The sequence below is a fragment of the Etheostoma cragini genome, chromosome 9 (genome assembly GCF_013103735.1).
Source record: "Etheostoma cragini isolate CJK2018 chromosome 9, CSU_Ecrag_1.0, whole genome shotgun sequence".
NCBI classification, from domain to species: Eukaryota; Metazoa; Chordata; class Actinopteri; order Perciformes; family Percidae; genus Etheostoma; species Etheostoma cragini.
Window position 1 is genome coordinate 27,318,060 of NC_048415.1, and position 27,113 is coordinate 27,345,172.

Consider the following 27,113-nt stretch of genomic DNA (forward strand, 5'->3'; position numbering starts at 1 on the left):
GGGGATTGATGACGAGGGGACCACATCAGGACGTTGGGGATTGGAGGAAAGAGGAGAGGGGACAGGACAAACTCCTCCTGCACTGGTGCCATGATTCTGCCGCAGACCCGACACCGAAACCTCCCGAAAAGCAACCCTGAAAGACTCGTAGTCATGACTCATTCCAATTTTTGACTCAACACTCCAATCACTCCCCAATGTCTGCCTCCTCCTAATAGAAAAAGCAAATGTTCTGCTATTTTCATTTATATTCATCATGACTCTGTTGTTATAAATAGTTAGACTTTATTTTTTAATCACTTACACTTGTTCTTGTATGTCTTAATGGGTCTTTTTTTGATTTGCTTGTCTTTTTTATTATTTTTATTAGCACAAAGGACATGTATTTTCAACATTACTACTGGAGATATACTCACAGCTGCTAATCATTTACTTTTGTACCATAGATATGATGTTCTAATGTTATAATTAAAACAGATCACATGAACGAAATTTGGGAACTACAAGATGAAAGAAACCTTTGGCGCTTATCCCATCTGAACAACTGCTGGCATGTACAGAGTCAATAACTGAAGACTATTTTTCTGAGATCTGGACACTTTAAACAGATATAAAGTTGTTGGACAGGTTGTGTTTTCACAGCCCCTCTTAATATATAGACTCAGGTAGACTAAATCCAGACCGTCTGTTCTTGAGAATTTTGGTGGAATAAGTGTGACCATATTGCTATCCAAATGTGGTTTGTGCATGAGAGAAAATGAATCCATTATAGAATCAAGACCAAGACTCAATGCTGACATTTAAATCAATGGTTTAGTTGCTCGACTTTAAATGATAAGGCTGGCTTTATTCAATAGTTTCTTAGTGTCAACAAATCCCATAAAAAAACAAAACTAACAATGTGTCTCCGTCTGTCAAGACTTTCTTACAAAGCCCGTTAGCTCCTACTTATTCCAATTTATAATTCTTTGTTTAAATGGGTCACAAATATATTTTTCAAATTTAAAGAAAAGTCACATTAATTTCCTATAACAGATTGACACTTTGGTTTAAGGCAAATATTACTCAAACCAGAAGGAAATAGTGCTTTTCTTGGGTTCTATTTTTAGCAGCAGATTTATCCACATTTGGTGCTCTAGGGAGTATTTGTGGCGTGTGTGTTATTGAGTCAAAATAAAGCCACGTTGTCACACACACACAGTGTGTGTGTGTGTGACAACGTGGCTAACTGTGGCTAACACACTCAATAATTATAGATCAGTTCCCTGTTGGTTTGGGTCTACACATGGGATTTGTTGACAAGAAGCAAAAGATGCTGCAGAATAACGCCAGACCTATTCATATCTCAATTTTCTGTTAAACGTTACATGTGTGATCCTTGATGATGTTATAACTTCTAACAACGCTCTAAATCCTAAAAGTTTCCACTTGTTGTTGTTCTTAAACCCAACTCAGTTAACAGCTGAATTTTAAAAGCATTTACAGTGGGCTTGGAAAAAAATGTAAAATATGGGGGCACTATTGGATCATATGAAAAGAATAAGAAAGTATGATGGGTCAGATAAACAAAAGCACAAAAAAATTTATTTTCTCCCTTGGCCAGTTTATCAGCCAACCAGATTTTTTTAAAGTAAGGATGTTGGTTGTCACTTAAACTTAATGTAGCTCAAAATGTGTCTAACTTCATGCAATATGGTTTCCTTGCACTCATACTTATTTAGAAAAAATTCCGGGCATTTTGTTTTTACAAAAATAGCCACATGGACCACATGTACTGCACCCAATGACTCTGACATCATACAGGGAAGTGATTTAGTGATCTCTGCACATTTCAGGTTTCTCCTACTTTGGCTTTACATATAGACCTGGCACACAAGCAGACACACTGGATCCCCATGATATATTACAGCTCAACTATTGTATCACTGTGTTGCAGACAGACGGACTTGTAACGGCGAGCAGCAGCAATGTTCAGTGGTGGATCTCTGTGACTTTCACTGGATGAGATGACAAAAGGGAGGTGGTTTTGGATGAAGTGGACCATATAAAGGATTCATTTCACAGTTGTGCTGTAGGAGTCCTATCTGTTTATCTGTATACATGATCTGTTTTCTATTTGTTAATAAAAAACAGACTGAATTGTCTTGAAAACCTTGATGTTAATAAAGTTGAATAACTGGGTTTTTATTAATATAGATGTGGTGGATTTCCTTCCTTTCGTGACGCCCCGTGGACCCACGGCATCCAGTTTGCTACTCCGAGCAGGACAGGCGGTAAAAGGAATCCAGAGTTGCATAACACACACACACACACACACACACACACCACACTCTTCTCTCCCTTCCCCTTTTCTCCTTCTCTTTTCCCTCACTCTCTTATGTTGACTATTAAGTGGTGTTTGACATTAGCAATGTTTAGCAATAAAGACAGTTTCATAAGTGAACGTTGAGCAGAGAGAATTATGCACACGCATCAAGAGATTACTTTTATAAGTTCTATAAATTCTTAGTGAGCTTTGCAAGACAGACATGTTATTGAGTCGAAAATGTGTGTTCATCCTACAATTATTATCCTACAAATCTCCTTCAGCAGTGAAACATATGACTGACAGACTTTTTTTGTGATGAAAATCAACTGTGCGTTGTCCAATCGGCTTCACATTTCTCATGCATCATAACAGGCCAGGCCTGAGGACACCTACATGCCCATATTAAGTCATATCGCTATCTGCAAGAAACAGGGAATCAACCTTATCATCAGCATCACAGGATTTACATGAAATGTACATTGATTGGTCTACACTTGATACAGAAAACCATAGTCTTGCATAGCCTGACCTTCCTCCACAGAGCAGCGTCAGAAGGGTCTGGCTAGTCCTCACAGCAATGTTTACAGTCAAAAGTTGTTTCAGTCGTGCAACAGAAAACTCAGATTGGACAGATAGTCTAGCTAGCTGTCTGGATTTACCCTGCAGAGATGTGGTCCACTCATCTCAACTGAAAAGTTCACATGTTCACAAAGTCCTGTTTATTTTGCTGCTGACAGGCTCAGGTTATTATTGTTATTAAAGTGTCACTTTATGGAAATGATTCCACAGAGCTAGACCTTTTTGTTTCATTTGGAGGTTGGGGGCCCTTAATTGCTCCTTGCAACTTCAGTTTATAAAAGTTGTATGGTCTTGCAATATATTAAGATGATTGTGCAGTGCTGGAATCAATTTTTAGATTTTTCACTTGAAAAATGTAGCAAAACTTAACTTAAAAACACTCCATTGCCGGGGCGTCTGGGTAGCACCCAGTGTGCACCCCATGTAACGTCACAATGGCTGAGTCCTTGCAAAAGCGTCAGTTGGTTGGAAATTGACGAGTGCATGTCACACAAATATGTAAGAGATGAATGAATGGTACTAACATGCCTCTTACATACAACATCATTTATTCAGGGGAAATTGACTGAGCATCAAGCTCTTCAACAGCAATGCAAACAATAAAATGTAGAAATGTCAAATAAACACAAATACATAACAGCCATGTCTATGGATTAACAACCATATCATCTAGCATCGTTGTACTTTGTTCCATGTATTTAGTGAAAAAAAAAACTAAACTAATTAACAAAGGTCATTATTGATCTGACGAGGTTTCTAAGCATACAAATGCCTCCGAGCATGTGAGGAAAAACTGATTTTCTGGGTTACGTTCTACAAACTCATACCCTCCCATCACACTAAACTACTTAGAAAATAACAGATTATAACTTTACTAACAACTAGAAAACATTATGAATCATTTCGTTGCCTGTTTACAGTTGAATTAGTATTAATTAAAGTTGAATTAACTTTCAATTAGCTTTTTCTGTCTGTTATAATAAAATGTTGCATTACATTACATTTATTACATTTATTGAGCTGATACTTTTATCCAATGTAATTTACAATAAGTGCATTTAACCATGTGGGTGGAACCCCAATCCTCCAAAAAGTGGAACCAGTATTTTATTTTGTGGTCAAGGAACCAATTGGAACTACTTTTTGCGGAGTACTTTATACCAATGTGTCATATTTTAGAAACTAGAATTGTGGTTTGTATATGTGACAGCTATCAGGGTGTGTGCGTATTTAGGGGCAATATAAAAACTGACTTGACACTTAGACCACCATATCGGGATATGTAATTTAAAGAATGCCACAGCATAAGATTAAAATTGTGTCCATACGCATCACACCATTACTGAGCCATCGTATTGGTAGGGAACACAGAATATTACATTTCTCATAGCTGACTTGGATTGCTGTCCTTATTCAATGACTGTCTTCATTCTCTGTTTCACACAAGGATGATTATCACAGACTATCACAGAAGTTCATCTTTTTATATAGTCTGTTCAGAGAAAATAGTTAGACTAAGATGTAGTAATTTGTGGCTAATGTGATATACCTTCATTTCAGTTCATCATTTGACTAAGGAACTTTAGTGTGTGTGTGTATGTGTGTGTGTGTGTGTGTGGGGGGGGGGGTTAAATCTCTGACAGAAGGGTATACCTAGGTGCAGGCATGGCCTGGAGGAGAGGGTTGTTGTGATTGGCCAGGTGACTACGGAAGCCCCTCCCGCTAAGCTCCATGTAAACAAACACACACTGAGCATGCGTCATTGGAATAATGGAGGACTGTCTTTTCCACCCGGGCTGATGATGTCTGTGTTTTTACTCTACTACTTGTGATCTGGGGAAAAGAACAACAACTCGTCTGCAATTCAGCGAGTGTAAGTTAATGTTTTACAGTTTAAAATGACTTCGTTTTTCGGAAATTACAAGTAACTCTAAGTTTGGGCACAAAAACTAGCGCCCAGCAACAAGCCATGTTTGCTAGCTCAGAGCAGAGGCAGCTGTCAGATCTAACGTTACACACTTAGCGGTTGCTCTCAATAAATGATTATCTGGTTTGACGGGAAGACTTGCATTGTCTGTACATGTTAGTTACGTGCGGTTTACTCCTGAATATGACAGTAGTTTGGTTTTTGTGGACTACACTTTTAATTCCTGGAACTGAGAGTAAGCTATCTTCCAGTTAGCATGTTAGCTAGCGGACTAACGGAACGTTAGCTTCATATTTTTCAGCGCTGTCAGTGGGCCACGGTTTAACAGACATGGTATTCAACCAATCACAGACTGAGCGTGTCAGGATTGTAGCCAATCACAGTATACGGGGAACCCCTAGCTAAGTCTTCGGGGTTTTGCAAGTAAAGTCCGTAATGCTGGAGTTCAAATACGTTGCCTGTTAGCTCAAATGTGAACGTCTATTCGGTTGGTCAACTCTACACAAAACTAAAAGATTGTTGTAATGCAAATTACTTTAATAAGGTAGTTAAATCGGAGGTCTAACTTGGGGAAAGTCTTTTGTAGCATAGTAGTTAAGTTGGAACTTGGGTAAATGCTAAATAGGACTGACTATTTTTGTAATAGTCAGTAAATACTTTAGATACAATTTGTTTTCACAAATAGAATACAGGAAATTACAATTTTGGGTTATAAAATGTAGTTTGGGTTTTAGTATAACGGTTTATGTTCTTGTGTGGTCTGGCATGGAGAAAAACAAAAATAGAATAAAAGCTTTCCCCAACAGTTTCCTCGAGCTGCCTGTTGATTTAAGGTTCTGGTTTGACAAGTCAGTGCGAGTGCGTAGTGGTTTTTGGAAACAGGTGTGAAATATAATTCTATTATTTTTTCACAAACCGAATAAAAATTTCACAAATCTGCTAGGTAGTGTAACAACTCTAGGGTTGATATGTGGTACTGTTTCAATAACTTCAAGTGGTGTGACAGAAGAGAACTGGTCAATTTACATTATCTTTTAAAGGTCCCGTGACATGTTGCTCTTTGGATGCTTTTATATCGACTTCTTTTCCAAAATTAAGCCTTGGTGCAGAATTACAGACACTAGAGCCAGTCCCATGATGAACTTTCCCTAGGATGTGACATTTCTGAAGTTTTTGAGGAGGAGGGGGCAAGGTGGGGGGTGGGGGCCTGGCCTTGACCAACTACCACTTTGCTAGTTTAAAAGCCATGACAGGCGGTAAAAGTGATCCAGAGATCCATGTGATCCATGATATCCAAATTCTCTGGAGGTAACCTTGCTCCTTATGACCTCATAAGGGGCAAGGTTCCAGATTGGCCCATCTGAGCTTTCATTTTCTGGCAAAGCAGGATACCCAGGGCTCAGTTTACACCTATCACAATTTCTAGCCACTGGGGGACCATAGGCAGGCTTAGGGAACTCATATTAATGTTAAAAAAACTCATAAAGTGAAATTTTCATGCCATGGGAGACCGGAGACCAACTTCAGCAGTGAGCTTGAGATTGTCTGAACTGTCAAGTGATCGCACACACAGGCTAAAAAAGAACGTATGTAACTGCATTAAAGTGAACCAGTCAGACATACAACTGTCAGACATGTAACCTAAATGTTTTCATGGTCATGTCTAGGGATAGACCAGTAATCGGTCTGGCCAACTATCAATATTTTGACAGATTGTCTGTACCAGCGTTATATTAACAATAAAGTTATTGAATAAAAAAGTGGTCTACTTTGGCTCTGCTACAACTCTCTGTCTGTCCCGCTGCTTTGGTTTCACGCTCACCACTGAGTCTGACTTAATGTCTCGCCCAAAACACTCTCTGTTACTGGGTATTATGATGAAAGTCTCTAAATGTACTATATTGCTTTAAGCAACTAACAAAAGTATATATATATATGCATATTGTTTCCAAATATATATATATTTACAGGTTATATTAAGTACTCAAAAACTATATCGGCCAATCCCTAATCATGTCTTTGTTTTCCACCAATCAGAGTCAAGGTCAAATTAACGAACCCAAGATGACTACAGCCACGCCAGCCCAAGGCGCAGGCTCCAGGATTATGATGTTCACGCCTTCCAAAGAGGAGTTCAAGGACTTCAGCCGGTACATTGCCTATATGGAGTCACAAGGAGCACACAAGGCTGGAATGGCAAAAGTAAGTAGGGTCTATTGTATTTTGTTAGGTTACTACGAGACAATGAGTTTTGATTGATATTGATATTTTTCCTTAAATGTACTATATGCATAATAACATTAAGTTGGTATAACTGTTCAATGATTTTGTGGGACATCATTATTAACCGTACTCTTGGCTGAGTAGTTAGTAATCAGTAGTTCATAGCAGTGTTGTAGTTAAGACCACCTAAACCAAGACCAAGACTTTACCAAGACCAGAGTGTATAGAGACCGAGAAGACCAAGACCAAAGGCAGGGCGAGACGGAGTCAAGACCAGCCCAACCAGACAACTGAAACATGCAGTATATTCACACAACTAGCTAATATGTATAACTAACATTTGCTAAATCACTTTAGTTGAGGGGAGAAAAGATTTCTTAAGGGTTTTGGTAAAGAGGCAGATAGTTTCTCTTTGCCAGACCCTCCTCCAAAGTGCGCTGGAGCAGGGTCTGGCTACTCCTTAGCATTTGGGGATGGATGGAAAACGTGCTCTGGTTTATTGGCATTCCTTCAAATCAATCACAAACGTCATGTTCTTCCTTTTGCAGGTCATCCCACCGAAAAGCTGGAAACCTAGAAAGACATACGATGATATCGATGACCTGGTGATTCCCGCTCCCATTCAGCAGGTGGTGACGGGCCAATCAGGACTGTTCACACAGTACAACATCCAGAAGAAGCCGATGGCGGTCCACGAGTTCCGCAAGACCTCCAACCTGGACAAGTCAGTTTACATAGTCAAACTATGAACCGCAGTGGATTGACGAAGATTTTTCACACAATGAATTAGAGCTGGGAAATATATTAATATTATATCAATGTAATGGACTAAATATTGTCTTAGATTTTGTCAAATGTTTTTGTAATATGGCGTAAGTATTGTCTTGTGCTAGTTTTACTGGCTGCATTACAGTAAAGTCATTTTCTGAACTGCTCTAGCTGTTGCATTTACCCAGTTAGTCAATATATCCACATTATTATATATCTAAAATCTAATTGGTAAAAGCACCAATTGTCAGCCCTACAATATGGTTCCAATATTGACATTAATCAAGAATATTGCAGTATCTGATATTTTCCATATCGCCCAGCCCTTCAATGAATTAAGGCTGGGCAAACTCAAATATCCCGATATTCTTGCTTACGCCTACTACCCCTCCTGGGGCATAGGCCGCCGACAAGGGTTCTCCAGGCACTCCGGTCCTGTGCGATTTTCTCTAGTTGTCCCCAAGAGTGGCCTGTTCTCTTGACGTCCGCGTCCAGGTCTCGACGCCAGCTGTTTTGGGGTCGACCCCTTTTTCTCTTCCCCTGAGGGTTCCAGGAAAGAGATTGCCTGGTGATGTTTGAAGCCGGCTTGCGGAGAATATGTCCTATCCATCTCCAGCGCTTTTTGGATGATCTCTTCATCTGTCGGTTGTTGATTTGTTCGTTGCCACAGTTCTTGGTTGCTGATGGTATCGGGCCAGCGGATCTGTAAAATGCGCCGCAGACATGTGTTGATAAATGTCTGAATCTTCTTGGTGGTGGTAATGGTGGTCCTCCATGTTTCGGCGCCATACAACAGCACTGACTTAACATTAGTATTGAAGACCCTGATCTTTGTTTTGATGGAGAAGTCTCTTGAGCGCCAAAGGTTCTTAAGTTGGAGAAAGGCTGCCCTGGCCTTACCAATACGTGCTCCCACATCTGCGTCGGTTCCGCCCTGCTTGTTGACAATGCTGCCAAGGTAGGTGAAATCGTCCACCTCTTCTATCGCTTCTCCATTCAGCATGATGGGTGATGTGTTGGCAGAGTTGACCTTCAGGATTTTGCTCTTCCCTTGGTGGATGTTGAGGCCAAGGTGTAAGGAGTTGTCTGACACTGTACTGGTCTTTTCCTGCATTTGCTGCTGAGTATGTGAGAGTAGGGCCAAGTCTAGATCATCCAGTTGTGACCATGGTGTCCACTGAATGCCGTTCCGCTTTCCCGCAGTGGACGTCTTCATGACCCAGTTGATGGCCAGTAGGAACAAAAATGGTGACAACAGACAACCTTGCCTTACGCCTGTTTGTACCTGGAAGGCGTCTGTGAGTTGACCTTGGTGGACCACCCTACAAGTCAGTCCCTCATATGAATTCTTGATGATGTTGGCGATTTTCTCTGGAATCCCATAGTGTCTAAGTAGTTTCCAGAGAGATGTCCTGTTCACACTATCGAAGGCCTTCTCATAGTCAATAAAATGTACGTACAGGCTCGATTTCCACTCAAGAGACTGTTCTAAGATGATGCGCAGTGTTGCAATCTGGTCGATGCAGGATCTATCTCTGCGAAATCAGCCTGCTGATCTCGCAGCTGTGGGTCGACAACATCTTTCATCCTGTCCAGTAAGATCCTGTTAAAGACTTTCCCCTGGATAGATAGTAGTGTAACCCTTCTGTAGTTTGAACAGGAGCTCAAGTTGCCTTTCTTGGGTAGCTTGATAAGATAGCCCTCTTTCCATTCTGTTGGAATACGTTCTTCTTCCCAGATCTTCTGGAAGAGGGGGTGGAGCATCGCTACTGTAGTCTCTGTATCAGCTTTCAGTGCCTCTGCTGGAATACTGTCTGGTCCTGCTGCCTTGCCGCTTTTCAGCTTCTTTATGGCTTTGCGGATCTCCTCTTTGGTTGGGGCCCCACAGTCTATCGTCAGGTCTCTGTCGGCTGGTTGGATGTCTGGCAGATCTTGTGGAGCTGGCCTATTTAGCAGCTCCTCAAAGTGTTCCACCCATCTCTTATTCTGTCCCTCTTCACCGTGTATCTGCTTTCCTTCTTTGTCTTTCACTGGTCTTTCAGGTCTGTTAAACTTTCCAGCTAGCTTCTTGGTGGTAGTATACAAGTCTCTCATGTTTCCGTTTCTAGCTGCCTCTTCTGCCTCCGTCGCTAGGGATTCTACATAGTTGTTTTTGTCTGCCTTGATGGTCTTCTTTACACTCTTGTTGGCTTGTGTGTGTTCTTCCTGTGCCTTGGCTTTCTCTGCCCGTGTCCGGCTGTTGTTTACTGCCGCCTTCTTCCTTTTTTTCTCATCTATCTTCTTCAGTGAGTCTATCGATATCCACTCCTTGTGGGTTTTCTTCTGTGAGCCCAAGACTTCCTGGCACGTGGTCTTCATCGCCTCTTTCACTGTCTCCCACCTTTTATCAGTCGTTTCTTCCTCCTCAGCTATCAGATCTTGCAGTGCTTGGAATTTGTTCGTCAGTGTCAGTTTTAACTTCTCTAGTTTGCTTAGGTCTCTGAGAAGTACTATGTTGAACTTTTGTCGCGGGTTTGTCTCCTCTGTCCAATTTCTCTTCAATTTCATTTTCACACGGGCGACAAGAAGGTGGTGGTCCGAGGCAATGTCCGCACCTCGTTTGACCCGTACGTCACAAAGGGACCTCCTGAACCTATTATTGATACATATATGGGCTATCTGGTTTCCGGTGGAGAGATCCGGTGACATCCAGGTAACCTTGTGTATTCGCCTGTGAGGGAAGACACTACCGCCGATGACAAGTTTGTTAGTGGCGCAGAAGTCTGCAAACCTCTCTCCGTTGTCATTTGTCTCCCCTAGGCCTTCCTTCCCCATAATCTCCTCGTAGCCCGTGTTGTCCTGTCCGATCTTGGCGGTGAAGTCTCCTATCACCATTGTGATGTCTCTTTCTGAAAGCTCTGCATTATGGTCTGCAGTCTATTGTAGAAATCTTCTTTAGTCTCTTCCTCGCTGTCATTTGTAGGGGCATAGCACTGGATGATGTTCATCATCATCCTCTTCTTCTTGGTTTTAAAGGAGGCAGTGATAAGCCTCGGTCCATGTGCTTCCCATCCAGTGATTGCTCTCTGGGCAGCCTTGGAAAGCATGAAGGCTACTCCTTGGGTGTGTGGTGCATTCTCCTCCTCATGTCCTGAAAACAGAATTAATTCTTCTGTGGCGAGTCTCTTCTGACCTGAATCTGTCCATCTCGCTTCACTAATGCAGAGGATGCTAATGTTATAGTTCCTCATCTCCAGTGCTATCTGCGCTGCTTTTCCAGTTTCGAACATGGTGCGCACATTCCATGTTCCGATGGTAGTAACGGTTCTGGTAGAGATGATGGTCGTCGGTCTGATAGCTTCCAATTTCTGGCTTTCACTACCTGACTTCATAACATTTCCAGCTGGAGATCCATCCTCTCCCAGGTCCAGAGTGTCTTTTGAACTTCTTGTTGGCGTTTCTGTAGCAAGGCGTTCCCACGGGGAGGGGTTGCTAGCCCCTCGCCCAACCCTCCTCCTTTCTCAACCGGGCTTGGGACCGGCTATGGCGGAGTTCGATATTCTTGACCAATGTCAATATTTCAACGATACTGTTGGGTTGACTATTGGTGCTTTCACAAAATACTTTCCCAATGAGATTTTAGATAAATAATCATCAGTAATGTGTATTCAATGACTATGTGGGTAAATGCAAATACTAAATATGCTAGAACAGTCTGGAAAGTTAAGAAAAGTACATCACTTTACTGTAATGCTGCCTTTAAAACCAGAAAAACACAAGACTTATGCCATATTATATGCAGCGGCCCGGAGGCATGCTCCGAACGGTATTTTGTTGCCTTGTACTTGTACATGTGTAATGACAATAAAGTTAGCTATCTATCTATCTATATTACGGAAATCAAAATTCCGTCAAAATCTAAGACGATATCTAGTCTCATGTTGATTTGATGTATTGCCCAGCTCTACAATAAATACATGATTATAATATTGACAACCTGTATTATACGTGATTTACATAAGCCTAGTATTTAAAATATCAAACAAGTTCTCTTCTCGGATTTATCTTTGTAGGTTCTGCCATCCCCGATACGTGGATTTTGACGAGTTGGAAAGGAAGTTTTGGAAGAACCTGACCTTCAACCACCCCCTTTATGGGGCTGACGTCAGCGGAACACTGTATGATTCAGTGAGTGGTAATCCATATCTATGACGTTTCATTAACAGAATTAAACCAGAGCTGCCGGAAATTTCGCCATGTCCCTCATTTTCGGTCGAATGTTCATTGTTTTCCTATAGCTTCGTGTTGGCGTTCTAATCCTCTCCAATTCTATCTGTTATAATTGTTGCCATGGTTTTATAAAATCCTGTTTTAATGTTAAATATACATGTAGAACAGTGAAACCTTTGCGATGAACTATATCTGTGGATGGTTGTCTTAGTGACTACCTCACGTCTAGGCCAGTAAGCCTGTAATCAGGGTTGTTTTTTTCCACAAATATGCTTATGTACTGTATATTTGATAATGTTGGAATCATGTTTAGACACAACATTTTTTTAGTGCTGTGAGTTAAACGCTTCAAACAGCGCTGACGAAAACCGATTTTAATGGCGTTATTTTTTTTATTAAGATTAAGTTTGACCTTCTTTTTGGCCTAGCAAACTGTAGTAGTTTTTTTGTCACATGCTGTTGAAACAATTAGTACGTTAGAAAAACTACAACACCACACTGGATCTAGCTACACCGGAAACAAGACAACAGGCACGTTTCGGCTTGCGAGCCGGCCACAGAGTAGTAACGTGATAAAAGTGAGTAACTAGATGGAAAGTTTACTTTTTAAAAGTTGCCAAATGCTCCATCGACGAGACCTGGGTGATCTCTGTGTGTCGTGAACTGAGCTATCATTGCAGCACCGCCAGTCTGAAATACCACTTGGTGGCCAAGCACACAGCTGATGCCACATGTGCAATTAATAATGAGTTAACAATGACATTAAGGTTATTAATCGCGATTAAATATTTTAATCGTTTGACAAGACTAATTATTTTTAAATGTTCAAATAATTATCAACAATTATGTAGCCCCCCTGCAGTAGCTCTGAGGACCCCTAGGGTTCCTGCACTCCCTTTTGAAGATCTCTGATAGAGTGAATGAAATTAACAACAGAGAAGTCCAACACCACTACCAAGATATTTTTAAAGCGTGATCAACCTCATTCCAGACCTTACAGCCTCTGCTGAATCCCTCCTTTTGCAGGATGTGTCTGAATGGAACATCGGCCGGCTCAACACCATTCTAGACACTGTGGAGAACGAAAGCGGGATCAAGATCAAAGGCGTCAACACGCCGTACCTTTACTTCGGGATGTGGAAGAGCGCCTTCGCGTGGCACACGGAGGACATGGATCTGTACAGCATCAACTACCTTCACTTTGGAGAGCCAAAGTCCTGGTACAGTCACTGCCCCCCTCCCCTGCACACTGCTAGGCAGACTGTTTTTTTTTTTTTCAGCTTCTCACTGCTTCACATGTATTGGCCGCATCTGTGTCAAAAAATAAAATGGAACTGTCAACAACCCTAGTTTACCAGTGTAGACGTATACAGATGTACAGATTCAGTGCGCGCGCCAATGTGATGTTAAAATGGTGTAGATTTTACTGGCGCCAGGATTTTGAGTGCGCGAGAAAACGGAAACAGGAAACCTGAACCAGCTCGAGGGTAACCAGGAGAAGGCTGCAACTAGTGTCGCGACTACCCCACGCGAGTATAAACAGCTACAGCGCTCTCATTATGTCACTTTCGCGCACGCCAACTGGGCTGTGGCTACTGTATAACCCCCTAAAGTTGCTTGGATCCGCAGGGTCTCACTGCGCTCCTCATGTAAATAGACAACCCTCCGAGAGTAACGGTGGGTGTCCATATTAAGCATTGTTTTCACGGATGGGATTGCCCAGCTTCCCAGCATTGCATGCTAGTGAGCTTGCCACCAGTTTCTCTTCACTTTGACCAATGACGAGCAAAGAAAACCCTCTTACAACCGCCATGGCTGCAGCTGATTGGACCAGTGCGTCACGTGGGTTCGGCTGCTCCCGAATTTCAAAACCGACCATAATGGCAGCTCGTTTGGAATAATATCTCATATTATACAGAAATAGTTCAACGGATTGTGTTTCTGAAATTATAATTGATGCAAATTAGGAACGGCCAGCTCCTGCTTCTCCAAAGTCCCCGCGGCGCTACCAGGATGCATTGCACGGCTGCTCCCATAGACATGAATAGGAAGCTGAGATATGACGCTGACAATGGACACACACCATCAGATTGCCCGCTCGCCTCTCATAGAAAATAGATGGCGCGACAATAGCTCCCCGTCTAAAAAGACCTTCAAACTCGTAAATGCAGCTTTCCAGACAATTTACCCAAAATACCCTAGAAAGTTATAGCGGAAAATAACAGTTACAATCAATAATATTATGTATGTACATAGTATATGTACATACATTAGCGCTGGGACAGTGGCACCAATCAATTACTACTGATAAATATTTATATTTTATTATTATTTTAAATGAACACTGTACATATTCAACAATTCAGTATTTATATGCATCTGTATTTTTTATCTACTGTGAGAGAACATGGCAACGAGGAAAAAGCAAATTGGGGGGAAAAACTTTTTTTTCTTTTTTAAACAATATTCTTTATTAGCTAAATGATACTGCCATGTAAATAAGCGTTGTGTTTGCCGGAGGACATAAATAGAAACGAAAGAAACTAATCTGGTTTCAGTACCATTTCCACATGTGTGCAGATTCGTTCAGATACACTAAAACATTTTTAATGAAAGATTAAAAAAAACAAAAAAACATCAAGTTGAAGCTGTTTACTTATGTATATCTTTGTGGTTTTGCTTATCGTTGATGAATATATTGGTGTTCCCAGCCTTGAAATACCACAGTAACCCTGCAATGAATGATGACATTGTTGAGAGCCTCTGTGGTTATTTGGCTTCATTCTCTAAAACATGTGGTCACCATATGGAAGCAAATATCTGTTTAACCCTACTGTCAATATCATAGCCCTAATCATATTTGATACATGTGTTCGTGCTGCTCTGCAGGTATGTTGTTCCACCGGAGCATGGGAAAAGACTGGAACGACTTGCTAAGGGTATGTGATGGTTTCTTGCTCGATAGATTTAAATGTGTCACAACAGGCGTGAATCTCCAATGAGAATAAGTCAGTTATTGTTACTCAGATACATTTTAATAACTGGGTCCAACAACTCACTGCAGCTTGTCGTGCTCAGTGGTTTTAAAGAGGAAGTCAAAACTGCTTTCGGTATACCTCCACACTGTATGGAAAGCACCTCTGAAACCACAACAGCAATTATGTTCACATGTCCATAACTTAAAGTACATAAACACCAGGGCTGATGTCAAAGTGTTGTCAGTTCTGCTGCTTTCAGTATTCTGCTAAAATACAACTAACTGCTTGTTGAATATTTCATTAACCAAATTTAAAACAAAAATGTAATTGAATATCCAAGGCAGCACTTAAAAAAAGAATGACATTATTATACATTATACATTATACATTTTCCTTTCAACCCTCACATAAAACCTCTCAGTGCAGGGTTTAACATAAAGTTTTTCTTTTTTGACCTGTCTCGTCAGGGAAGTTAAAAAAAAAAAAAAAAAAATTCTACTTGCCCAAAGTCAATTTTTATAGGCCCCTGCACAATGTGTTTTTTTTAATTTTTTTACTTGAGGAAAAAACGTTGCAAAAAAGTTAGGAAAAACAGTCAAACTTCAGAAGAAAAACTTTATAAAAGCTTTTATAAAATAAAAACAAATTCCAAAATGTAAACAAAAACGTAGTAAAGAAATGTTGAAAAAAAAGTCAAACGTTGAAAGCATTAAAAAAATGTTAAAATCCCATCAAAAGCAGCAAGCGGCATCGCAATTCTTGATTGGCCAACGACAAATTCAAATGATACAATGATGCCCCAACAGGCAAGTGGGTTTTTACTTTTCCCGGGCCATCGGGCATACCTCCTTTTTGAACCTTGGAGTGTTGAGTATTGTGCCAGTTGAAATCCTGAAGAGGATAAAATAACGATATATTGTGCAGCCCTAATTAATATTAATGTTGTGGATGATTTCATGTATTTGCAGGCTTCTTTCCAGGGAATGCACAGAGCTGTGAAGCCTTCTTGCGCCACAAGATGACTTTAATTTCCCCCTCAATCCTGAAGAAATATGGCATACCATTTGAGAAGGTGAGCTTTCATTCAATTTGTGTTGACCTCAAGTCTTTAAGAAAGAGACAGAAAATACACCTAACAATAGTGGTAGTGATGACAGGAAACAATGGTGGAAAGCTTGAAATGAAATGGTGCATCCGCTCTTGTAATTCTCTGTTTTTATGTGTCATTTTCAGGTCACGCAGGAGGCCGGCCAGTTCATTGTGACGTTCCCGTTTGGTTACCACGCGGGTTTCAACCATGGCTTCAACTGTGCCGAGTCCACCAACTTTGCCACCCAGCGATGGATTGATTACGGCAAACAGGCGACACTGGTATGCAAGGCATTCATTAATTAATTTTAAAAGCCTCATATAAGAATGACTTTCCCTCCTATGGAGTCTGTTCATTTGCATTCGGAGATCGATTCTTTTTGAATTTCATAGATGGCTGCGAGCGGAAACAACAACAGTTAAGTGATAGGGCTTCTCAATTATGGGAAAAAAATCCTAATCACGAATATTTTGGTCAAGATTGCAATCACAATTATTTAACACGGTAACTCATTGACTTTTGGAAAGATTTTACAATTTTGTTATTGTAAAAAAAGAAGAAAATCCTCATTAGCTCTTACTAATGTATTTCCGTGTGTACTTTGTCCACAGCAATCCCACCAATCAGTCCCAAAACCAGTCCCAGTTAGAGAGGAAATGCCGTAAACATATTCCTTGTAAAACTTGAGTCATTCCCAGAAAGAGCCAAGCAGGCATGCCTTGTTGTTTGATTCACATTCTCTTCAAAACTTGACATTTTTTAGGATGTAGCTTGCTAGTTCGAAGTTTCTGATTGCGATTACCCTGGAAATGAACTGTCCTCGATTGAACTATGGTCCAGCTAACTTTCAATAGCTGGACTCTTGCAGGTTTTAGTTGCTCTGACAACCGTTCCGGATGATTTTTAAACCAGCTTTGAAGCACCATACAATCCCCTAGTCAAATCCCCAGCATTATAATCTAATCTGGACAAATCCTGCTGATTTATTGACACTCCCGTGATCAGCAGGTGGATGTAATAGATTGTCTTTTGATCACAAAATCAGTCAACGCGCCACATAGAGTCTGACTGGACGCACACAGAGACCCTTCTTTACATATGGTCTTGGTCCTGTTATTTGGCGTCCTCCAGACTTTGATTGACTGCTTTTGCGCCAAACTTAATGAACCGAAAGAAGGAGCAATCAAAATCAACTTTAAAGTGCACCAAACAAAACACCAAATGTTCATTAAACGATATGCAATATGGAAGTAGCTGTTGGATGGAACTTGCAAATTACACTTGCTAGATAAATGATTTTTAAGGCTGATACGGTACAAAGATTTGGTTATTTAAATATCCGGTATTCCGATATATCGGCTAATATATTCTGTATAAAATTTTTTTTTTAAATCCAGAAACTCGTAACAAAGCATGAACAGATTTTCCTTTTATGACATTAGTTATTTTTAGTTATTTATAGTTCTCACTAAAATAATAATAATAATTTTATTGTAACAACAGGACAGAAACAAACTAAATATATTAAAGTTATGATAAATAAAATGTGTAAAATACAAACTTAAGATATGAAACTTTGAAGTCCTTTGAAGAAAAACACAAATAAACAAAAAAAACAGTGTTGCCAACAGGGACGTTGTAGAGCGTCCTCTGGTGGACAAACTATGCAACACTAACACTCATAACATGGTTGACCGTCCGTTTTTATTTTAAATATATAATATTCATTTATCAGAATCCTTTATTTGTCATTATAAATGATCCAGACAAAAAAAATATTTATTGGCCATTACATATGCCGATACCGGTAGGTTGGGAAATCCCTAATGTTGGCCAATAATATCGGAACGCAGATATGTCGGTTGGGCTCTATTGCAACCAAACATTTTTAACCTGAAGTAACATTCTGAGGGTCATCCCATGAATATTTATGTCTATATCAACAACGTTTCAGTAACTGGATTGTTCTGTTGCTAGCGGAAATTACCCCAGATGTCCCTCATTTTCTGCTTTCTTTGTGTAGACTTTCTAAGCTCCTGTTTATTAGGAAACATTTCACCTCAAAGTAAACTCAAAGAAAGCAGAAAGTGAGGGACATCCGGCGGAACTTCTGCAGCAACTGAACTATCCCGTAGGTGAACCGCCATGGATATAGACTAATACGCTTTTAACGACAAAGTAACCACAGCACTTTGAAGTAAGGTCTAGCAATATCTGAATGATTCCGGAGAACACTATCAACTAGGGCTGGAGGAAAAAATTAATAGCATGGTATTGCAATATTTTCAGTGACAATGCGATTGATACACAGGCGCCAAGTATCAATCTTTTATTATATACGGGTTGGTCAGTTTTTCTGTTTGACAATCCCTTTTTGCAGCAATAAAATTGAAGTGAGATGAACAAACAGAGAAATGTATCTTTTTAGATAAGAACAGACGTTGACAAAGTTTCCTTTTGGGGACATCATTTGATATTGGGAAAAAATTGAAGAGGGAAAAAAGGTTATAAATTGCAATATATTGCAGAATATTGCAGTAATGTTTAAAATCGCAATAATATCGTATCGTGCCATATAGTTTCGTGATGATATCGTTTCGGGAGGCGCACTGCTCAGACTACCATGGGTCAATCTTAGACTAAAGCGTTAAAATGTGTGTTCCTTCCAGTGTTCGTGCCGGCAGGACATGGTGAAGATCTCCATGGATGTGTTTGTACGCAAATTTCAGCCCGATCGTTACAAACTGTGGAAGGCAGGGAAAGACAACGCTCCCATTGACCACTCCAAACCCACTCCAGAGGCGGCTGTGTTCCTGACAGAAGACAAGAGCAAGCCTTCAAAAGAGACTCCCAGTGAAGCTGGATCTGAGGAGCCCACTTCCCCTGTCCAGGAGGACAAAAGGTCTGGGTTTACACTCGCTACTAACACAACTGATTTACTTAATTATAACCGTATTAATTTTTTTTTGGGGCATATCTTCATCACAACCCATGTTACTTGAGTATTTAAATATTGTTTTTAGTTCAGTATTAAGATTTGTGATCACTGAGGCTACATTTACATTGCCATGTTTTAGTTTCTAAGGAGAGTTTTTAGCATGTTTTTAGTTTCAGTAGAAGAGCTAATCTTTGTTTAAACTCACACGCCATGGTAACATTAGTAGCGTTTACCTCTTTCACACCAACTACCAGGGTTGGGCTAGGGTTGTATGATCAGGCTTTAACCCTCCTTTTGAAAACCAAGCTGACCTACATGGGTATATCCTGGTCATGACAATTGAGAGATCACCTGGGTCAACCCTGGAGCACTGCATAACAATTAAGTTAAGTGCTAGAAATAGGCTGGGCTTTTCACGTCATATTCAGTGAGCAGCTGAACATCACACCAGTTCATCTGTATACCAGCAGAACTAATGTTTTGTAGTTACTTGAATCTGTCATTGTAAAGTAGGGAGAGATAAATAAACCTTGCTTTATGATTGTTTCACAGTGATTGCGTTCTAAAGCACCAATCAATAACCATCAAACACTTTATCGATTAGCTGGAGAAGGAAGTAGGTTATTCTAGTATTGATTTTTGACTATTTTAAGATGAAGGGAGAACATTTCTCTTGGTTTGATTTCCTTAAAAGTGAAGTTTGGCTTTGCTGTTGGCTTCACGACTCATTTTTAGAAAAGAGATTCCGTCGCACTGAACTGCTGCAGGGGGCCAGAGAGAGGGAGTAAGAGCGGCGGTTAAACAAAACTTATTTTCATATGAAAATTCATACAATAAAATATTGAAGTATTGTAGTCATTCATATTTCATATGAATGACTACAATATAAAAACCTCAGTCAACAAAACAGTCATTAAAAGTTGTTTGTGACAAAATCTAACAAACTGAGATTTAAATTTATATATTTTTTAAATCATGCATGGAGTTGTACATTAAAAAATTGTTGCATCGATAATCTGTTTAGAATCGAATCGTTGGTCTCTGAATCTGAATCAAATTGTGAGCTGCCTGGAGATTCCCACCCCTATCGTTCAGTACAGTGGTGGGAGAAGTACTCAGCTCTTATACTTAAATAAAAATAACAATACTGCAGCGTAAAAATACAAAAAGAGTAAAAGTCTTTCAAATTCTTTCTTACATAAAAGTACAAAAAGTATTTGCATCAAAACATGTACAAACAAAAGTACTGAAAGTAAAAGTGCTAATTTTGCAGAATGTTTCCCTGTGAGTCCTGTCTGACATGTCTTTATGCCTAATGTCTCCCACGCATCAGTCCGAAGCCTCAGACTGGGACAAAGCGTCAGCTGGAAGCCATCCGAGCGTCTGAAGACATCAAACCTGAGCTGACTATAAAGGAGACTGAGGAGGTGGAGCCAAAGAAAGCCAAGTTGTTACGCAAGGAGTCTCCAGCTAAAGTCCCTGTCAAGCCAGATAAAGGTACAGTACAGTTCATAGAGATCTTATGTCTGTTTTTAGGTTTTGTGTCGCCTGACAAGCCAGACCCACATCAAGATGTTGGGTCTGGGAACTTAACGCTTGTCTTTCAACTTCCCTCTACACTCAATAGGATAGTAATACAACCAACCAGAACAACGCTAGTTGATAGATTAAACTTTTGCCGTATCCAGTCGGCCAAACTCCGAACACATCTTCCTTTTTTAAGAATCACTTAACTCCAAGTCTTCCAGAGTCACAGCCAAAGCCGATTTGAAAAACAATCTTCTTTGATTCAAGCAGGGAATTCACACCAAACCGTCGCAACTTTGCTGTCCTTACGTCAAGCCCGCCCACCGACTCCATGCACAATGGGATTGGCCTGACTAGAATTTGGTTTTTCCAGCTCGCAAGCCAACGGAGAGTTGGTAGACGCACCCTGGCTGCAAACTACATTTGCTGCCGCTAGGGTGAGTCTAGATTTCTAGGCTAGTTTTTGTGCTAAGTGCAAATAAATGTAGTGTTGCATCTTTTGGGGTTACCTGAACTAATACCAGATCGTTGTACTCCCAGTTACAGTTTTGACGTCACACATATAAACAACAATGGCAACCTCTGTTGATGCTGTAGACTCCGTGAGAAATGGTTAAAATAGGCAACGTAAAGTAAAGTAATTTCACACATTGTAATCGAAACAATACACATACGATTGTGTACTACTACAGGTTATGTTTATTAAATGAAGCCCAAAATTTGTCGCAGACTAGAAATTGCTAGGATCAGCGATGGCTAACGTCAACGTCAGGTAGCCACTAACTAACGCTAACGCTAGCTAACACTAAAGCTAGCTAACACTAAAGCTAGCTAAAAGGATTTGTGGTGACTTTGCCTGGAATGAAACCGTGAAGTCGTGAATCGTGACTTGAAGTCATAACTTATGGGAAAAATCTGTGTCTGGAAATGCTATCCTGTACCCTAACTCAGTTTGTGTGTCATAGAGCGGTAAATGGTGTTACCGTATTCTGCCTTGGGTTTCTTCTGGGCTTTTGGGAATTTCTCTTAAGACAAACCTCTTTTTTTTTTTTTTCTAAAAAATTTAAAATATTGACTCAAGATGCTTATCCACCTGATAAAGAATGTTGATAGGATCATGAACTCATTTTTTTCACTTCTGCTTTGAGCTCTGTAACGCAGATAGGCCACACCCACCTTAGTCAAGCCCAAAGGAATACTATCATTACTGTATTATTCTTTCAGACACTGTAAAAGTCAAGACGGAGCCTAAGAAGGAGAAAGAGACCAAGCCTCAGACTAAATCCCAGTCCAAAGCCAGCGCGAAGAAAACTTCACACCGAAAAAGCACGTCAAGAAAAGAGAAGAACGGTGTGTCGGCTGCAGCCGTCTGCCCGCCCGAGCCTGTGGCTCTGTGCTCTGAGGAGGAAGCTCAGCTGGGCAGCAGCTGCAGCGCAGCCGAGCCACACAAAGTGTTCCAGAGGACGCTGAGTCCCGCAGACGTCCTGCACGTTCACAGCTACGCCAAAGGAGACTACGGAGAGGGAGAAGCCCCGCCTAAGGAGGAGAAGAAGATTGAAGGCAGTGACACGGAGACGGAGAAAGACAACAGACATATTAGCAAAGCAGTGAGTTGACACAGATGGTACACACACCTAATAAGGGCCAGGTATGGTTAAAACAAAAATCTTTGACTTCGATACCAGTTCCTAAATGATACATTTTATCGATATGAATTTAGATACAACAGATAGATAGATAGAAAATAATAAATACTCAACACCCACTCTCAAACTTCAAAGACAATGGAAAAGAAAATAAGTACAACTAGAGAATAAATATATACAACAAGCTTACAGTACATACATATATGAAAAATATATAAAAATATAAAAATAGAAGATCAGTGTGCAATTTGTGCATATTGCTTGTTTTCTGAAACGAACATTGCGGCACACATCTTTTTATGTATTTTTTAGCTCCTACTACGTGAGCCTTGTCTCTGTGTAACTTAGAGTTTTTTTCCTGCCCGCCTCTACGCATGTAATGCTAAACAGCCAATCACAAGTCCGTTGATTTCTTGGTTAAAGCATGCTGCGTGCCTATTGGCTCACTGACTCTGAGATTAACTCTTTGGGTATTGAAATAGGGTATTGAATCACAAGGCATTTTTTGATACTAAGGAGGCAGTTCGGCCAATGGCTAAAAACTTTTACAAAAAATGAAAAAAACCTACATACAAGATGGGTATACAGCATCTGACATTGTTACATGTAGTAAATGAAGAAATAAAAGAAAGACAGAGGCTATATAAGAATATATAAAATAACCAAAGTAGTCCAGTGCTTCCTTTTTCATGGTACCGTCAAGAGTAGAAATAGAAAACAAAGCAAAACAACAAGAACAACCACCGACACCCTCACAACAAATGCCCAAAATTGAGAATCAAACCCTTATTCACTCCAAAAAAACAAAAACCATGAAAATATATAAAAGCCTGTTTTATGTGTTGGTCACTTAGGTCTTACCAAGGAAAGCCAAAAATGGTTTCAACGCTTTCTCGTAATAATTTGGTGCATCCCATCTGAAACACAATCCATTTTGTTGAGCCACCACTTAAAGCATCTTCTGTGGGTTTAAAACCGAATGTATAAAATAGGATTTTAAATAATGCTCTCCCTTCTCTTCATTGAAGCCTTCATTGAGCCTAGGCCTGTGGTGATTTGCTTTCTGCCATAGGCAGGGTAAATCCAGACCTCTAGCTAGACTATCTGTCCAATCTGAGTTTTCTTTTGCACGACTGAAACAACCTTTGAACATACACAAAATTCACCAAAACAAGGTCCGTTCGAGCCTGTTTTACAGAGGCACCGCAGCTTTTCTCCTGTGGTCTACACCGCCCAAGGCGATTGTGATTGGTTTAAAGAAATAACAATAAACTAGAATATGTTTTCTCTTCCATCCCGAATGCTACGTGGAGTAGCCAGACTCACCTTAGTAGTCTCGTTTTGCCACACCCTCCTCCAAAGCGCACTGGAGGTGAGTCTGGCTTCTCCAAACCAGCTTTAAAAGTGAATCAGTAAAATCTTAAAATCAATTATCAAGCAAATGGAGAGAAGCCAGCTTTGGGGTGATGTGATGTTGTCTAGTAAAACCAATAAGAAGCCTATCTGCTGCGTTCTGAACCAGTTGGAAGCGAGAGAGTGATTTTCAGTTGATGCCATAAAGGATGTTATGGTCTCCTGAAAAGATTGTCCAGCCTGAATGCTGATAATAACAGTGTGTGTGTGTGTGTGTATATCTCTCCAGCAGGTGGCAGAAGAGTTGGCTGCAGATGGAGAGCTGGAGAGTGATCTAGGGCAGCTGCCAGGCCACCATCCGCTCATAAAGGACGGCATGAGTGATGAAGGTCTGTCACATCTGCTGCAACAACTTCACTGGGATGCCTCACCAACATATTTTCATTTTGCTGAATACAAAAACCCAAGTGGTTGTGTTTTTCTATATTTATTTTTTTTCACTCACGGGTAGTACATTACAACTTTTGTTTAACAACTCCCCCCTCCCTGACCCAAGCCATAATATGCATATGAATACAAAAATATCTAAGAATTGCACCTTTGCTATCACCCTCCAAAACACACCTCAGTCCTTTTCCCTTCTGGGTTATACCACTTGTTGTATATTTAAGGTATCCCGTAGTGATAGATTGATTTTATCGGCCGGCCGATATATCGGGCCAATATTTGCGTTTGCACGTGGATTGTCATTCGTTTGCTACGTTCCCCAAAAGTTTTTTCCCCGGCATTATTTACAGACAGGCAACCAAAGTTCACTTCAAAGACACTTCAGTTAAAATGACGACCATGCACGGCCCCTACATCACCAGCACCACTGGTCTTAAATTACAAACCAAGCACTTTATTTCAATTGCTACTTTTCAGGTCTATTGTTTTCTCAAATTATTTAAACGTGTTGACAAAAGAAATTTTGTGCTGACCTGATTATATCTGTTTTATAATATGTCAGCAAGCAACGCATCATCAAGGCTGTGTTGTAGATGTTGATGAAATCCTTTTAGCCTTGCACAGTTAACCATATGCAGTGCACCCATCCATATGATACACATTGCACACAGAATTTGGGTGATTTGAATGTAAGATGATGCCAAAGTGACATTGATCTGTGTTTTGTTATTTTAGATTCCAAAAACAAATCCAGTGTGGCAAGGTTTATATGCTAACTTTACCGGTGTTCTTCTTTGTTCCTCAGAGGCTCCAGAGGAGGCCGCCTCAGTAGAGGAAGGCGGCCTGGAAGGAGAGAGCTGGGCTAAACCTCTGGCCCACCTGTGGCAGAACAGACCTCCAAACCTGAAGAAAGAGAGAGAATACAACCAGCTCATGGAATCCAAACCTCCATACTGCTCTATCTGCAGGCTGTTTCACACCTACCAGCAGGTAACCGGTACCAGCGCAGACTCCTGTCATTCCCAGTCAGCTATAGACAGGTGTCATTCAGCTTTTGTGACTTTAGCAAGCTACATGTAGCAATATAAAAACTGCAGTAGCGTAGAAACAATAAAAACACTGCAGTAGCCAATCATAGTACGTGTGATGTGATACAGAGCCGAGATCAAGGTGATGGTACTTTTACACACATACATGTAGCGATATTTAGTCTCTGCATTTAACCTGTCCCTCAAGGGAACAGTGGGCAGCCAATCACAGCGCGCAGGGACCAACTACAGATCCTCAAGGGCACCGACTGGAGAACCTAGTACATGTTTTTTGATGGTGGGGGAAACCGGAAAAATATGTATTATTCAAAATAATTGTGGCAGTTTGTTTGATAAACAGTGGCCATTATGGAAACAATAAAGGTAATAGAACTATGACTAGATAAAATGTCATGGAGGCATAGTTCTTGCCATTTAAAAAAAAAACTGGGTTGAGTGTATAAAATATTGCTTTTGCTGTCAAAGATTCTCTATATATTTCATGCACGAATGGTAAGAAACAGTACACACTTCCTCTCTCCTATATGGAAACTTTGAAAGTTAAGTGAACTTTATGTGGGTGGATGAAAAGTTGAACATGCATACTTTGTGAATACTTTCTGTTGCTAACATTTTAGCATTGCTTAAAGTCGTCTTTCGCGTTGCAAAAAATTAGTTTTGTTGGGGTGTTTCTGACCATTAGTTGACGTTAGTCCATATTTAGAATAGGAAAGAGCTAACAATTCCAATATAGTTAAACAAAATCAACAACTACCATCAACAGTCATACCCCTTAAGACTTAGCTATTATTCGGGTATGTTAGCAATTAATTCAAGTTAAACAAAGAAACCACAATTGTGTAAAATAGTTGACAATTAGACAATAATGTCAGCCTGGGAATACAGACCCAAATTCGAAAGGGTCTGGCATCGAGTCGTGAAAGTCCACCATCCTGAGGGGTGGTACCAAGCGTGTATTTGAAAATCTAACTGCACGCAATTGGATAAGACTACGGCAAGTCACAACAACACATGGGGTGACGTATCCAGAGGCCCATACACTTAGCTACCAGTGGAGATAACTGGTATATTAAACTGTCGTCATCTGTTTAACTCGCCTCTGGCCCACCTATATAACATACACCAATGAGATTGGTGCAGACCAGATACAAGGGTATAGTTAATGAGCAGCATTACTCAATACCAGAGTAACTTGCTGAGCAAATTCAAATTGTGCTCTCGCGAGAACTCTGGATTTCCAGGTTAGAGTTATGTAATAATTTGTACTAAATTGTATAAGATATCAGTATTGTAAGCTCCGTGTTTCTACGTGCTGTGCCTGCCCTCAGACGGAGTGCGGGAACAGTGGAGACAAGCCTGTCATGGTGGCTGGCGGGCGCATGCGGACCAAACCTCTGATCCCAGAGATGTGTTTCACCACCACCACGGAGGAGGACTCGGAGTGTGAGGAGCAGCCCGTCACGCCTCATCTGGAGGAAGATGGAACCAGCCTCCTCATCAGCTGCTCTCAGTGCAGCATCCGGGTTCACACCAGTCAGTACACACACACACACACACACACACACACACACACACGCACTAGAGTTGCACGCTGTGAGGAAAATGCGATAATGTTGCTGAATATCTCGATAACAATATTTCTTGCGACACATTTACAGATTTTAAAGTGTACTCAGTTCTGCATTTCAGCTGTTTCTAGCAAATTGAATTTTAAATAAATGAAAGGAAATAATATACCTTCTCTAAGCTCTCTAAATCTAATTGAACAAAAAAAATCAATATATTGTGCAGCACACACACGCACACACACAGAACACACACTCACACTCACACTCACACTCACACACACACACACACACACTTGGGCTGAGATTATTTGCTGCGTACATGTAACCCAGCATGTGTGCACATGATCACAGGTTCCTTACAAGTGTCTTATTTTATTAATCTTTATCCAAATTTGGTATATGCCATTGGTGCAGAAATGTGTTACTATTAGGGCTGTCAAAAATAGCGCGTTAACGACGTTAATTAGTTGTTTGTTGTTAATTACGTCAATTTTTTTAACGCA

General features: G+C 40.5%; 1 protein-coding gene across 2 annotated transcripts in view; it reads left to right on the forward strand.

The window, feature by feature from the left end:
- The first annotated feature begins 4,620 nt into the window (after positions 1–4,620).
- kdm4aa (lysine (K)-specific demethylase 4A, genome duplicate a) overlaps positions 4,621–27,113 on the forward strand; it is a 35,476-nt gene continuing 12,983 nt past the window's right edge. Inside the window, exons 1-14 of one of the 2 annotated variants that reach the window (XM_034882257.1) lie at positions 4,621–4,760; positions 6,852–7,016; positions 7,586–7,761; positions 11,858–11,972; positions 13,041–13,234; positions 14,904–14,953; positions 15,961–16,064; positions 16,226–16,363; positions 18,752–18,984; positions 20,354–20,517; positions 21,772–22,154; positions 23,836–23,935; positions 24,799–24,983; positions 26,371–26,575. In XM_034882257.1, coding sequence (XP_034738148.1) covers positions 6,879–7,016; positions 7,586–7,761; positions 11,858–11,972; positions 13,041–13,234; positions 14,904–14,953; positions 15,961–16,064; positions 16,226–16,363; positions 18,752–18,984; positions 20,354–20,517; positions 21,772–22,154; positions 23,836–23,935; positions 24,799–24,983; positions 26,371–26,575 — 2,185 coding nt within the window. In that variant the 5' untranslated portion in view covers positions 4,621–4,760; positions 6,852–6,878. The remainder of the gene's footprint in view (positions 4,761–6,851; positions 7,017–7,585; positions 7,762–11,857; positions 11,973–13,040; positions 13,235–14,903; positions 14,954–15,960; positions 16,065–16,225; positions 16,364–18,751; positions 18,985–20,353; positions 20,518–21,771; positions 22,155–23,835; positions 23,936–24,798; positions 24,984–26,370; positions 26,576–27,113) is intronic. The other variant, XM_034882258.1, reaches the window with a different exon arrangement.